Source organism: Salarias fasciatus, chromosome 23 (genome assembly GCF_902148845.1).
Source record: "Salarias fasciatus chromosome 23, fSalaFa1.1, whole genome shotgun sequence".
Taxonomy (NCBI): domain Eukaryota; kingdom Metazoa; phylum Chordata; class Actinopteri; order Blenniiformes; family Blenniidae; genus Salarias; species Salarias fasciatus.
In genome coordinates this window covers 25,805,756-25,820,422 of record NC_043766.1, presented here as the reverse complement: position 1 = coordinate 25,820,422, position 14,667 = coordinate 25,805,756, and the positions used below count along the sequence as shown (strand labels likewise).

The following is a 14,667-nucleotide window of genomic DNA, read 5'->3' as shown; positions in this document are numbered from 1 at the left end:
AGTGACTTTCAAGATGCATTTTGAAGTAACTGTTATCTGTAGCTTAAAACTTCTTTCATTGTTTGCCAGCTGAATGCATTATGGTCACAGGTATCAGCTAGTGTGAGGCTTCAGATCCCTGCTGATTAGTTGTACAAAAAAGTGGTACAAAGACCTCCACCTGATATGCCCCGGAACGTTTGGAAGTCTCATCATAACCTCATATCCATTAATAACAAAAAAGACAAAAGGTCTTAATTAAATCTTTAATCTTTCTACACTGTTTTTATACGAATCTTTGCAACCACTGGAAAAGTTACTTCGAAAACAAAATTCAGTACAAAAACTGCATTTGTCTAAAAGCTGTTCTTTATTTTAATATTCTGTGGACTGTGACTAGAGAGAGCTGGGGCCTAGATAACCCTGTCTTCCCTTTCATAGAGGCTCATTGTTCCACTGATGAGGCTTTGCCCCCGACTCCCCTAACTCCCTTTGAGCTGCAGAGCCACCCTCCTCAGCCCACCCCGCCTCCCGTCACTGCCTGCCCCACCACAACAAACCCAACAAGGAATTCCAAAGACTTCACCCCCAAGCCTGTTTGCCAAAAGAAGCCGAGCTGTTCTCACTCCTCCTCTAAACCTCAGAGGAAAGCAGAGGACTCTGCTTCCCATTCTGTTGAGTTTTGGATTGAAAAATGTGTATTTTTTTCTGCCTGTAAAATGTTATAGCAAATCAGTTCATGTAAATGTATTTTCTGAAATGGACATCAAAAATTTTGAAGGTACATTTTCTTTTTGCGGTTTATTTTCCACTTTATTAAAGATATTTTTATTCTTTGTTTACAGGGAATGTTCCAGCATTAAAAAGAAAAAAATGAAAAAAAAAAAAAAAAAAAAACCCCACAATCTGGAAGTCATACAAAAGCAAATCAACATTGTGGTTAATTTCACATGGATACAACAAAATGAAGACTTTTCACTTTTTGGTCACTAGTCTTGTGCGTTTTTTTTTTGTTTTTTTTCTGACATGATACACGACAAAAAAAATCTTACCAACAACAGTAACACAATACACATGACTATCAACACAAACACGCACACTCACACACCCACCACCATCAGCGCTGCAGAGGTAAGGAAACAACGTTCAGTAGCTTGCTGGAAGTTTGAAGCAGGAGAAAAACAACGTGCTGCACTTTTGCAACGTCTAATTTGAGTCCTTTAGATTGGATTGTCTTATGAAGTTTGGGAAGTCTGCAGAACATGCGGGTCTCCAGCTGGATGCTACCACTCCAGCTCCACTGGATATTTCCCAGTCAGGCAGGCAGTGCAGTGGCCCACGCTCTTGCTGGACTGGTTACTGGAGTCGATCTTGTCCTTCTCCTGGTGGAAAGCAATCCCCTCCTGGACGGCTGATACCAGACCCTCCACAGACAGGTACGAAACACTGTCAGCACCTGTGCGGCAGTAATTTTATTAATTGGAGTTTGTCCTCTGAGGTGTGTTTCAGTTGTGAAACATATTACAGGTCTGTGGCGGCAAATGAAGTGATTATATACTCATCATGTACTGATACTTTACCAATATAACCAGCGATGTCCTGGAACTCGGGCTTGTTGGCAATAAGCTCCTCCTTTGTAGGAATATTAATGCCCATGTAACAAGGAAACATAATTGGAGGGGACGCCACCCTGATGTGGACCTGGACGGGATTAGAAAGGCAAATTTAAGAGCCTAGTTTAGTGTCAGCCTAATGGACCAAAAACTGACGACACCCCTGAAAAGGACATCAGTTTGATGCCTCAATAAATCATTTTGTGGTTTTATATCTTCTTATTTATATAAATAAGGAAGTGCATCATCTCAGCTGAATGGATAGATCAGTGTTTGTACACCGATGGCTAAATTATTATGCAGAAACTCCACTGTGGATTCTCAAAACAAGCTAAACTTCAATCGACCAACCTCTGTTGCACCAGCTTCCTTCAGCAGTTTAATGATGGGCGAGATGGTGTTTCCTCTGACGATGGAGTCATCTATAAGCACCACGCGTTTCCCTGCAAAGTTGTCTGTCAGAGCTCCGAACTTCTTGGCCACTCCGAGCTGCCTCAGGCGCGTATTCGGCTGAATGAACGTTCTCCCCACGTAGCGGTTCTTGCACAGGACCTCTATGTACGGAAGCCCAGACTGAAACAGAAGAGAGCATGGAGGAGAGAGTCCCTTCATTGAAAGACCAAGATTTACTGATCACTTCAGGGCACAACGGTTCCAAACAAACCTGCTGAGCGTAGCCGAGAGCGGCAGGGGTGGCAGACTCCGGAACAGTGCTGACCACGTCCGCATCTGTCGGAGCCTCAATGGCCAACTGGCGACCACAGCGCTGCCTCACGGTGTAGACCATCTGACCTGCAGGACGTTCATATTTTAACTAGTCTGGTAGATGTACAGTGAATATAGAGAAATTATTCAGTGAGTCATATAAAATAAGCATTCATACCTTCGAAAATCGAATCTGGCCTGGCAAAATAAACATATTCAAAAATGCAGAAGGCTGGGAGTTCTCCCTCGGGCCGAGGGACGACCGTGAGAGACTTGATGCCGTGCCTGGAGATCTGCACGATTTCTCCGGGTAAGACCTCTCGGTAATACCTGGGAAACAGAAAAGAGCGTGACGACACAGCACTGCAGATTGCTGCTGTAAACGAAAAGAAAAACGTGACAAAGGCTCACTTGGCGCCAATCGACTGGAAGCTGCATGACTCTGAAGACACAACCCAGCCCTCGGTGTCCTCCTCCTTCCCTTCTCCTGATGAGGGAACAAACAATCAATGTGATCAACCCAAAGGCTCTGAAGTAATCGTACCTGTAAATGAAGCACTCCAAAAAAGCTCGGTTGAATCCCCAGAATAAGTCCTGCGGAGCCCCATATTTCACTGTGAAACGGTGGCCCCTTCAAACATGGCAATGGAATCTTTGAGTCATTTTGAAGTACTGCGCGTAATGAAGATGTCTTCAGTACCTGTACTGTGCAGTTTAGAGATGGGAACCAGCTGTCCGATGCAGAGGGGCCGATTTCCATACGGGTCCCGCACCGCATAAATAACATCTTTGTACATGACCAGCAGAGAGTACGACGTTGGGGTCTCAGTCATGAGGTTTTTAATTCTACGATGCAACAAAATTAAAAAAAAAAGGGTGTGAAATTATGCCGAATGCTTAGAAAGAAAGGCAAACATATCAGGAGCTTGTGTTTCTGACACTGACCTGGCAACCCAGTCCGGAGAGTCCAGCTCCTCCATAGGTGGAGTCAGTGCCAGCAGCTGGGTGATGAGTTCGCTGTCGGAGCTGGTGGAGAGGCCCACTCCGTGACGCATAACCTGAACAATGAGTAATTACCAGATCACTTTTATTGTCTCATAAGATCCCGTACAACAGCTCGAAAACAAATTGTGACTTTATCAATATAACAGATGAAAAGAGGTCAAGGCTTTCATATCATTTAGATGTTTGTTTATCATTTGAAACAAATTATAATACTTTCCAGTCAAATACCCCTGCAAAGTAAAACCGGAAGCAAAACTAATCCTTTTGTCAACATTGATCCACTTAAGGCAAAGCTATTGTACAATCAAACGTGAAGTACATATCAATCTAAAGAAGTGGCTGCTGACCACATGAGTACAGCAGGGACTTTTTAAATCAGGCAAACAAATGCTCAGTAACAAATGCCTTGGTTATCAAAAAAAAAAAAACAAAAAAAAAACATGGTCTTTTTAGTGGTCTCAATCTTTACCTTTTGTTTAATATAAACCAATTCATAATGTACTTCACATTCAACACCAAACACACACAAAAAAAACCTCCTAGAGTTCCCCGCAGAGGAAATGAATACATGAAGAAAGCATATCCCTCCTAAAAGTCATACATAATAATATAATAACAATAATTATACAAGCAACACATTAGTTCACAACTTAATTATTGCTTACATAGACATATGAATCATTGTCAAAAACATCCGTGTTGCTGCATGCATAAAGATGCCAGCAGATAATTTAAATGTGAATTAATCTGACAAACCAGATGGTTTTAGTGGCTAACTTTATTTTGGTTTCTTTGTGTGTGTGTGTGTGTGTGTGTGTGTGTGTGTGTGTGTGTGTGTGTGTGTGTGTGTGTGTATACTACATTTTAAAAGGAGTTTGACTAGTGGCAATACCTTGATAATCCAAATAACACTGAAGTTTTTTCTGAATGTTATCATTTTTATTGAAGAGACTGATAGATGCATCAAGCTTGCTAACGAGGGCTGAACAAAGAGCAGTCAAGAAGGGGCACTAAAATGTGCAACAAATCATCTGGATAAGCGGGAGTCTGTTCTCACCTTCTTCCGCAGGGCTGAGGCATTCACCAGCTCCCCGTTGTGCGCCACAGCGATCTTGCCATGCAGCGTGTCCACCACAAAGGGCTGGCAGTTCTGCAGCTCCGAGATCCCCGTGGTTGAATAACGTGTATGACAAATACCCAGGTTACCATGGCGCAGTTTCAGGAGAGCCTCGGGTGGGAAAGCAGTGTTCACTAATCCCATACCCTAGAAAAAGAAAAAAAAAAGGACTAAGGAACCAAAATGATTTAAGGGTGAAAATCAGGGAACTGCAGAGGCCTTAATAGTCATGTTTAATGTAATCCTGGGAGTCTGTGGGTGTGATTATAATAATGAGGATTAATTCACAGAGAAGCTTGTAAAACAGCTCAAATGCATAACATTGCGAGTTGAACAGATTTGTGTATTCGCAGAAGGAGCTTGAAGTCACAATTCAGTGTTACCTTATGTGTGGCATACGTAGGGGGGCTCGCTCCATTACTTGTTACAATCCCAGCGCTCTCTTGACCTCTGTGGGGAAGCAAACAATCACAGTACAAACTGAAACATGCCAATGGGAAGAGACCGTTTTAATCACATCATTCTTGTTTTGTTTTTAATCTCTGCAGGACTAAACATGAATCCATGTGTTCACATCCTGACGCTTTTGCTTAGAGCCTTGGGGGGGAAGATTAAACTGGTTTGACGAGAAGGAGTCAGAAAAGGAATTGAAAAAATAGAGAGCGCCTCTCTGCAGTGCAGCTCCCATATATGGAGAGTCGCCTTGCTGCAGTTTCAACCCATTTACTAAGCTGCTTCTCAGATTACTGTTGGTCCCACCCCCTCGGCACACAGCTTAAGCCAGTGGTAAGGCTGCTTTCGAGCATGGAGGCGTTGCTTTCAGGCTTAACCGTCTGGTTGCCTAGGGAACTGGGCAGTGGAGACACAAGGGGCCGGGGAGAGAAAAAAAAAGCGTTTCCAGGTCAGCTCAGAATATGGAGAGAGGAGCAGAGAGACAAAGGGGAGGTGAAAGAAAAATGGAGGAGGACAAAGGCTTGGCGGAAAGGCAGTGGGGGGAGGCAGAGCAGATAGCTCTAGTGTCAGTGTGGGACGAGGTAGCGGCTCAGCACGTAGCAGAGGGCAGAGCCACATTCGAGTTGATTTCAGAGCGCCTGAGACGGCTCAGCGTGCTGCGCAGTTGGAGGGAGTGTCAGGCCAAATGCAGGAGCCTGGGACTTAAGGACAGGAAGCCCGACGCTGCTGCAGGCACTTCGACAGACTACAACCAGGGAATGGATGCAAAGCCGGTGGAGGGCTGGGAGGAAGATTTGGAAGGTGTGGGCACTGAAAGAGGAATCTACGATTCTTCAGTCACTATCTCAATGCAGGAAGGTAAATGTAGGATAAACCCAAAAACTGACATGGAGCATTAAATTTTTATGACATTAACTGAAAGGGAGCCAGACAAATTGTGACAAAAGTTTGTTTTTGACTTGAAAGAAATCTGAAAAAAAAAAAAAAACAATAATTTTCATTGTATGTTTAAAATCTAAACTTTCTGTACAGATGTCAAGACCCAACTCCAACCAAGTGTTCTTTACAACACCAATGTGGCAGAAGAGGGCGGTCGCCATTGGACGGATGATGAAATTCGAGCGCTGCTGTGCGTCTGGGCTGACAAGAGCATCCGTGGGCGCCTGAAGAGCACTCTGCGCAACAAGTCCATCTTCCAAGAAATGGCCCGCCAGATGCAGAGAAACTTTGGGGTGGTGCGCAACTGGAAGCAATGCCGTACCAAATACAAGAACCTGAAGTACGACTACAAGACGGCCAAGAGTGCTCAAGCTGCAGGGGGCAGCGTTGCAGGGAACCCAGGGAAATACATGAAGTTTTTCGATGAGGTGGAGGCCATATTGCTGGACCAGGAACTGGAAAATGGTGCCATGGAAATGCAGAAGAGGTTGTATAATGGAGAGGCTGTGAAGCTGCCAGCTTTCATGAGCCACGTGGGGCCACTGACGGCCTCAGAGGGCGAGGTTGTCATAGAAATTGACGATGGTATGTATTCAATTTGCAACTCGTGGTACAGTATTGCTTCTCAGCTTTGAAAAATCATTTTGTTCTTTCATCATCAGATGAATACAGTGACGAAAATGAGGTCGATGGAGACACTGAAGCAAAGTGGAGAAGCACAGGTACACCGGGAGAAATCCGCTCACGTGCTTGTGTAAGTTTATCAACTTAAGTAAACTTCTCTCTGTCTTTATTCTATCCAGATGCCAATCTGATGCACACAGACTCATCCGGCTCCGACCAGTTCCACGTCGTCACAGTGTCAGACACGGGTCGAAACTGGAGTGACCAAGAGGTCCAAGCTTTTATTCAAGTCTGGTCTGACGAGCGCGTGTGCAGGCAACTGGAAAGCTCCACCAGAAAAAAGGACATCTTCGTCCAGATTTCCAACAGGTTGATGCAGCAAGGCATCGAGCGCGACTGGAAACAGTGTCACACCAAGTACAAAAACCTCAAGTACCTGTACCGCTCGCTGCAAAGGGGAAAGACTGATGAAGCTGACCCGAGACGCATCATGAAGTTCTACGACGAAGTGGACGCCATCATGAATCACATAGTTAACGGCTCACCGGATGAGACAGGAGCCGCTGACTCCAGCAGGCTCGTGGAGGTGGATGGCTGCGAGGAGAAAGGGGACCCTGTTGCCATCTTTCTGACAAATGCAGAGACAGTAATGGTGGGAACGCCAGAGTACAGAACCAAAACCATTTCAATTCTCAATCACAACGTCACAACACAGACTGAAGCGACGAGGATCCAAAAAGCCAAGGGCCATCACTTGGATCAACACCACAAACTAATGAGTAAGCAAAAAATCCATCACGTATTTATGTCTCGTAATGAAGATAATAAGTACTGCAAGCAAAGTATGCACTGATCAGTTTCGATTAAAGCAGACAGTGCAAAATAGACATAGAAGGGTCCACAGTTTTAAATTACATTTTCATTCAATCTTAGTTTCATTGTAGCTTTATACTGTATTCATTGAATATTCATGAAAGGGTGTATTAGACCAAGTAAATAATATCATTTCACAAAAGGAAACAATAGAAATACACACACAAAATTACATAATTCGATATGAAAAATATACATATATAAATAAATGCAAACTTCCATCTCAAAACTGAGTATATTACAATCAGGCAGCAAAGCAGTTTAAAAATGTTCCATTAAATATTAACATTTAATATTACTTATTTATCTGTGCTCTTCCTTATTGATATTTTAACTGCTACTCTGTGTGGAACCAAGTTACAAGAATTTCCCTCTGGCATGAAAGTATTTCAGTTCTATTCCGAATCATAGCTTCACGCATGTCTCTGTTAAATCTCACTTTCACTGAATAAGTAAATACAAAAATTATTTTCTGTCTATGTTTTTAATTGCAACAAAATTTTATGTTGCACTTGCAGGCACTGCTGAGACTAAGGATGGAAAAGACAACCACAACTCAGCAAACAGAGGAATGAAGAGGAAAGCTCCAGATCAAGGTCTGCAATCACTTTGCCTGTCACATGATGTGCACAATTGACTGAAGCCTTTGTAACCTCCCACTCAGTCCCGTGATCAGCACGGAGCCCCTTAATCAAATTATTGATAACCGAATGCTTGTAACTGCTAACAAATGGCAAAACACATGATGGAGTCTGTCGTATGAAAAGGGCGTCTTTGTATGTCTAAGAGGAACCAAGCAATGTTTAGGTATTGATGAAAATGTAAAACACTGCAGTCCAGCAGAAGGTTTGACCTTTGTGCTTCATTTTCAGACCCTGTTCTTCACACATCACCCAAAAGGAAAAACACGGGCCATGACCTTGGCCAAAAACCTGCGACACAGTGCAAAGAAGAGCAGGATCACATTCCAATAATAAAGATCAACTCAGTCTGCTCAATGGCCTCGACTGATTCATCCCGGGAGAGACAGGTAATAAAATATCCTGTGACCCACTAACAAACAAACTACACACAACCAAAGTTAACTGAATGATGGCAGGTTTGTGTCATTTTTAGGAGCTGGAGCATATAAATGAATAAGAGGCTAAAAAAAAAAAAAAAAAAAAAAAAAATCAGTTGCAACCAATTGTCATGTTTTATCTGAGACAAGTTTTTCTTTAGGAAACTGGAGGTTCAGTGCAACTCACTATAATCAACTCAGTTCAAAAAATGTTTTCCTATTGTCACAAAAGTATTATTCATTATGTGGCTGTATTTTGCAGGACAGTATCATGCTTCCAGTACATAACTGCTTCAGATTTATCCAATTATCTTTGAAGATAAGACAAATATTTCCTTAACTCTAAAGGGCCTCATAAACATGTCAGCATGTGGGAAACAATACATCATACCATATTTTTCTTTCTTTCATGAAAGCAGATGTACAACCCCAGCAAGACACTGAACAGTCACAATACTTGTTAAATGAGTTTTTTCTTCTTTTTTTGTTTTGTTTGTTTTTTAGTAGGTTTTGTAACCCTGACTTGGAAAACTAATCAATTAATAACTTAAAAAAGTGAACCTACAATGAATCCCTTAGATAAATTAGCTATGCCAGTAATGTTCTGTGACAGCAAAAGGCAGTGTGACACAATCAGAGGAGAACAGTTTATGACTAACACTATGTGACAAATAGAGTATTTATGAATACTCTCAGGCGCCAACCTTGGACCAGAGACTCAACAATCCAGTTCTCAATCTAAGGCAATGATCATCAAATTTTGATCTGCAACTTTTAGAATAAGACAAGCTATTAGCTGCTATTTATTGCCCGACTCAACATTTGCCTGAAATTGGAAAACCGATATGAGATTGTTGAACAAAAATTACTCTGCGTGTAATTTTGGGAGAACAAATTGCAGCTTCAAACAATCAAAAGAGTCCAAAGCCCCACATCAGACCTTAAATCTTTAATTGCAACTACAACAGGAACATTAATGACAGTTTCATTTCACTGCACGAAAGTTGCTCTGCAAATGAAGATCGATGAGTAGATTTAATATTTGCACACTGCCATCGTACCGCAATATTTTGTGTTGGAAAAAAAAGAGAAAAAGATAGATGCAGGGGCATGGCCATCCCAGTTTAAATGACCTGGACAGTCTAAACTTCTTTAGAGGAGGGAAGAAATGGAAAAAGGCATTTAAAAAAGTGTTAAACTGCTTCATGTTTGCATGGATTGATTGGTCAGTAAGGCAAAGGTGATCACTTCTTGGAAACTGCAAACTTCCACACACACCCCCTAAAACCCACACACACACACACACACACACACACACACACACACACACACACACACACCACACACACACACACACACACACACACACACACACACACACACACTCACCTGTGTTGTAACGCCACTAGTCCCAGCGTTAAAACCTGCGCCACTTCCAGCTGAGTGGGCCAATCTCCCGCTGCGACGCATCCGAACACCCCGCACTCTTCTCCGATACCGGACTCCTCAAACTCCATGAAGCCGCCGCTGTCCTCCCGTCCGTCCGTCCAACTCTCTGTCGGTCCAAGCTGCGACTTGATGGGCAGTTTTGCTCTGTACACACGGGGCGCGTTCAAGCGGGCGAACGACCACGTGGTTCACCGTAGTGGAACACGTGGCTTGTTAAAACAACACAACTATGTTCAAGTGGAACACAATAATCACGAGTCCGCCTTAAAAAAAAAAAAACAAAAAAAAAAAAAACAAAAACTCTAGAAAGAAACAAAGACGGGTTTTAGTATAACTATTATCGTGAACTGATTAAAAGTCTGATTTAATCAAGTGTGATGATGGAGAGAGAGACACGTGGTGGTGGGGTGACTGTCCTGGATCTGCTCCACAGATCAGATCAGGACTGAAGAGTCTTTGGCCCGGTGGGAGCTTTTCATGAATCGATCCCCTCCTCAAACAGAAAATGGAGGCACTTTGGGAGAAACTCTCCCAAAAGTTTAACGTCCTGTAAATATTTGACTAGGAAACTTTCCCGCCCACACGGCGATCAGTCCGGCGCTGTGATTGGTCGTTCAATTGTCTGGCTGGCCGTGATTTGCTGTCGGGGGCTTGATAAACGCCCAGTTTCCCTCCTTCCTTCGCCACCAGCCCGACGCCTCGCGCTGCAGCCGGAGTTCACGTCGCCATTCTGTTCTCTTCCAGGACCCTCCACCACTGAAGACCCCAACCATGGCCTTTACCACAGGTGAGTGCAGCACGAGCGCGTGCACCACTCCAAGTCCTCCGCCAAAACTAAACTGCAACTTTTTTTTTCTTCTTGTGAGTAGCCTTGCAGTCGGATTATGTAGTTGGCAAAAAAGTCAGGGAGGGCAAGACCAAGGAGCTCTTCGAGCTGAAGAACGAACCAGGCTTGATTCTGGTCCAGTCCAAGAACCAGATCACCGCCGGGAATGCCGCAAGGAAAGACCAGATGGAGGGCAAAGCTGCCATCGCCAATAATACGACGGTCATCGTGTTCAGTCTGCTGCACGTGGCAGGTGAGGACGGATTCATGCACAAAGATTCAGCATGGGGAGGAGGTTGTGCCAGACTCAGCCTCAGGTCTGCTCCACCAGACTTGAGCTCGGGGGTGTGGGACTCCGCAGCCCTGCACGCTGCTCCCAGGTCACACGGGGCCGCGGTTTGACACACCTGCCCATCAGTGAGTTAGTAACGCTGCAGTGTTTGTCCTCTCCGCATCAAAGGGTGGTCTCGGCCCAGACTGAGGAGATGAGAGTTCCAATGGTCGGGTAGAAAACTCCCAACTTTGACCTGTTGAACTTTTCACTCCCAAATTTTGTTTAATCGCTAATGTCAACAACTAAAACTTTCAACTAGGAAATCCTTATCCTTCTGAACTAAACATTAGAAATAGTTCAGAAGTACTTTGTGTCACTCTTGTTTCTACTTGACCTGTCTTGCAATATTGCTTTCAATCACAGGTTGTTGCAGCGAGTCATTGTAACGTTGTACACAATTATTTCTCCATAGCCCCAGTGTTCATGCATGAAGTGACTCGCCACTTGTGTGTCTGGCATGTATTTATTTTACTGAATGGCCTCCTGCCTTGCTTTAAAGTTTCAGTTCTCTGTAGTCTGCTCAGTTTTCACTACATGGCACTCATTAATGTGTCAGCTGACCTGCTGGTGTCTTGTGACATGAAGTTGTGCTCAGTTAATTTACCAAAACGTGAGTAATTGCATCCCAACCATTTATCTGTAATTTAATTTTGAGTTGAAACAGTCTTTTCTCCCTGAGAAGTCTATAAACTGCTCTGTTAAGTGGGTAACAAAAGGATCCTGAAGCTGTAGATTTCCTCCTTTGCTCTTTATGCACTTCAATAAGTGAGGAGTTGTGGGTGAGTCTTTTGTGGGGTTTAGCATCTGAGGCTGATTTAGCAGTTCCTCTCATTACAGGAATCAAGACTGCTTTTGTGAGGCAGCACGAGGACATTTCATTCTTCGCAATCAACTGTGAGATGATTCCCATTGAGTTTGTGTGTCGGAGGGTGGCAACCGGTTCCTTCCTCAAGAGGAATCCAGGGGTCAAAGAAGGCTACCGTTTCAGCCCCCCGAAGGTTGAGCTGTTCCTCAAGGTGAGTCTCAATGGGCGTTTTTTGTTTTTTATGTTGAAATCTTGGCATGGATCTAATTGCTTTGTTTCTCTTTGACAGGACGATGAAAATAATGATCCTCAGTGGTCGGAGGAGCAGGTGCTCGCGGCCAAGTTCAAGCCGGGTGGAGTCACTATTGGCCAGTGTGAGCTAGACATCATGACCCACACCACTGTGGCCGTGTTTGAGATCCTGGAAAAGGCCTGGGCCTCACAGAACTGCACCCTGGTTGATTTGAAGGTGAGAAACGGAAGAGTCGCCCTCTGCTGGTTAGTCTGACACTGAAACCGGTCTGCAGAGCCTTAAACTTTAAAATGGTTTATCTGTTCTTGCAGATTGAATTTGGAGTGAGTGTGACAGGTGGGGACATCTTGCTGGCGGACGTGATTGACAATGATTCATGGAGGCTGTGGCCGTCTGGAGATCGGAGCCAGCAAAAGGACAAGCAGGTAAGTGCTACATGTTGAGAATAAAAATAAAGGCTTGAGTCTTCTGTTCCTAATTTCTTTAATGTCTAGGTGTACCGAGACCTGGGAGAAGTTACGCCTGACGCACTACAAATGGTGAAGGGAAACTTCGAATGGGTCGCCGACAGGGTCGCGGTACGCTCACCATATTTTAATCAACTTTTTTTGGCTTTTTTAATTTTATATTGTAAACGTCTTGTTGCTTCAGCACGCATCTATTGTTGTCTCAAGCTTTTAATGAGCCCTCATTACAGCAGGTGTGCCACAACTGGGAGGGACCTAATAATAATAATACAATGCACTTTCCATTCCAAACAGAAATCTCAGAGTGTCAACCTAAAACATGCAGGAGGAATGGAATTACAGACTCCCATGTGCAATTTATATTGACTTCATCAATGTACTCTGAAAGCATGACAGAGTACTAATAGATCACCTGTATTTTTTTAAAGCTACTGCAGAAGAACGAGATCAACGGCAGGGTGGTGGTCCTGATGGGCTCCGTGACCGACATGAGCCACTGTGAGAAGATCAAGAGGGGCTGTGCCTTCTACGGGATCCCCTGTTTCCTGAGGGTCACCTCGGCTCACAAGGGTCCAGACGAGACTCTACGCATCAAAGCACAATATGAAGGTACAGCTTCATTCTGACGCTCGATCACTAATTTGATCAGAAATGAGATGTTGCATCTCATAACCTCTCGTGCGTTTTCCGCAGGCGATGGCGTTCCCACCGTGTTTGTGGCCGTTGCCGGCAGAAGCAACGGCCTTGGTCCCATGATGTCTGGAAACACTGCGTGTCCCGTCATCAACTGTCCTCCCCTCTCTCAAGACTGGGGAGCGCAGGACGTGTGGTCATCCCTCCGTATGCCAAGTGGTGAGCCGTGCTTGATCAGGGTTGCTTTTATGGTTGTGAATTAACTGAGCTGGCACTTATTTTCTTTTCCTCCTTGCAGGTCTGGCTTGTTCCACAGTCCTCTCTCCTGAGGCTGCAGCCCAGTTTGCAGCTCAGATCCTTGGGCTAACCAACCACCTGGTGTGGTGCAGACTGAGGGCCTCCATGCTGAACACATGGGTGTCACTCAAGCAGGCTGACCAAAGGCTGAAGGGCTGCACTCTCTGAATTGACACTTCAATGTTGCCGTTTATCATGTCATTCCTCCAGACATCTTGAGCCTACATCATTCCAATAAATGCATGGAAAAACATCTTTGTTGCGTTTGTTGTTCCTGCCGTAGCGGTAAAGTTTCAGCCAACGTTGTCACTATTGCTGTGTTGCTTCTTCTGGGCATGTTGAGACTGAGGACCCTCTGCTTCAGAGGTTCAGTCATGTGGCCTGTAGGATGAACTTCCATGTGTGGGGAAAATAACCAAGGTGACTTAAACTTTCCAAGTGACTTTTTTCTGGCTGGGACATAACGAGGAAATCATCCTGTGTAACATGCTAGTAAAGTATAAAGATCTCATCCATTCTGAGGGGTTAGCATGCAGAAGGGCAGAAATGTTTTGTTTTTTTTTTTTCTTCCCCTGTGGTACAGTTAAGGGGAGTCATTTTATTGGTCAGGTGAAATGAAATCGGACCTGACCTACACACTGTGGTGACTCACTACACTCTCCTGTGGTAGAAAGTGGTATTGCAAGAAGTTGAGCTTGGTTTTAATCTCCAGTAAGAACGACTGTAGAACAATATGGGCAGAAAAGTATGTAATGGTTGTTTTCCCGAACTGATTATTGGACCGAAAACCAAAACCCATGACATGTAGATCCTGGCTCATCAGCGTTCACTAATAGTAATCTATGTTTTCTTCAATCATGTGTATTTAATTGAGTCATTATAGTGCCAGAACAGTGAATGCCACACAACAGCAAAAATGAAGACCTACACTTTATGTAGATTAATCCACAGCTGTCATTTACTGTGAGTATGAAAAGGACCTGAGGAGATTAAAAAGTTTTTGCTCTTTAACTACTTGACTTGACTTTACTACTTGGCTTTAGAGTTGTCAGATAATGAGACATGACTGAGAGCATCTGGCAGTTTTTCCAAGATAAGTTCAGTTTTTATCGTCTGACAGTTAATCGGCCTTACTATTAGTTTTTGATAGTCCCGGGGAGCTGACATTATAGCTGCCTAGTTTTTTTTCTTTTCTTTCTTCTTCTTCTTTCCTAAATTGGCCATAGTTTTACATC

The 14,667-nt window shown here is 43.9% G+C and overlaps 2 protein-coding genes across 3 annotated transcripts; one reads left to right on the top strand and one right to left on the bottom strand.

Moving 5' to 3' along the window:
• Window positions 1-1,262: 1,262 nt before the first annotated feature.
• On the bottom strand, window positions 1,263-9,993 carry ppat (phosphoribosyl pyrophosphate amidotransferase). Its single transcript, XM_030082639.1, has 11 exons — window positions 9,758-9,993; window positions 4,803-4,869; window positions 4,360-4,566; window positions 3,243-3,355; window positions 2,998-3,143; window positions 2,709-2,784; window positions 2,476-2,627; window positions 2,257-2,384; window positions 1,944-2,165; window positions 1,560-1,680; window positions 1,263-1,435 (listed from the first exon to the last, which is right to left on the bottom strand). Exons 1-11 carry the CDS (start codon window positions 9,883-9,885, stop codon window positions 1,263-1,265), a joined length of 1,533 nt encoding a protein of 510 aa, XP_029938499.1. The 5' UTR covers window positions 9,886-9,993.
• paics (phosphoribosylaminoimidazole carboxylase, phosphoribosylaminoimidazole succinocarboxamide synthetase) lies at window positions 5,297-13,679 on the top strand. Of its 2 annotated transcripts, none has more exons than XM_030082638.1 (15): window positions 5,297-5,673; window positions 5,905-6,396; window positions 6,474-6,533; window positions 6,615-7,214; window positions 7,827-7,904; window positions 8,181-8,338; window positions 10,562-10,604; window positions 10,687-10,896; window positions 11,815-11,993; window positions 12,072-12,251; window positions 12,347-12,460; window positions 12,530-12,613; window positions 12,931-13,111; window positions 13,196-13,354; window positions 13,434-13,679. In XM_030082638.1, exons 1-15 carry the CDS (start codon window positions 5,334-5,336, stop codon window positions 13,598-13,600), a joined length of 3,045 nt encoding a protein of 1,014 aa, XP_029938498.1. In that variant the 5' UTR covers window positions 5,297-5,333; the 3' UTR covers window positions 13,601-13,679. The 2 variants fall into 2 exon arrangements, with proteins under 2 accessions (XP_029938498.1, XP_029938497.1); XM_030082637.1 differs by having other exon boundaries at window positions 5,297-5,730.
• Window positions 13,680-14,667: the final 988 nt, after the last annotated feature.

Bases quoted from the DNA above. Each gene is read 5' to 3' on its own strand.
- ppat (XM_030082639.1), bottom strand. From the start codon at position 9,885: ATGGAGTTTGAGGAGTCCGGTATCGGAGAAGAGTGCGGGGTGTTCGGA. The intron at 4,567-4,802 runs GTAACACTGAAT...TTCTTTTTCTAG, and splicing joins CTACGTATGCCACACATAAG to GGTATGGGATTAGTGAACAC. The intron at 2,785-2,997 runs GTACTGAAGACA...TTCCCTCATCAG, and splicing joins CTCTAAACTGCACAGTACAG to GAGAAGGGAAGGAGGAGGAC.
- paics (XM_030082637.1), top strand. From the start codon at position 5,334: ATGGAGAGAGGAGCAGAGAGACAAAGGGGAGGTGAAAGAAAAATGGAG. The intron at 6,534-6,614 runs GTACACCGGGAG...TATTCTATCCAG, and splicing joins AGCAAAGTGGAGAAGCACAG to ATGCCAATCTGATGCACACA. The intron at 7,215-7,826 runs GTAAGCAAAAAA...TTGCACTTGCAG, and splicing joins TCAACACCACAAACTAATGA to GCACTGCTGAGACTAAGGAT.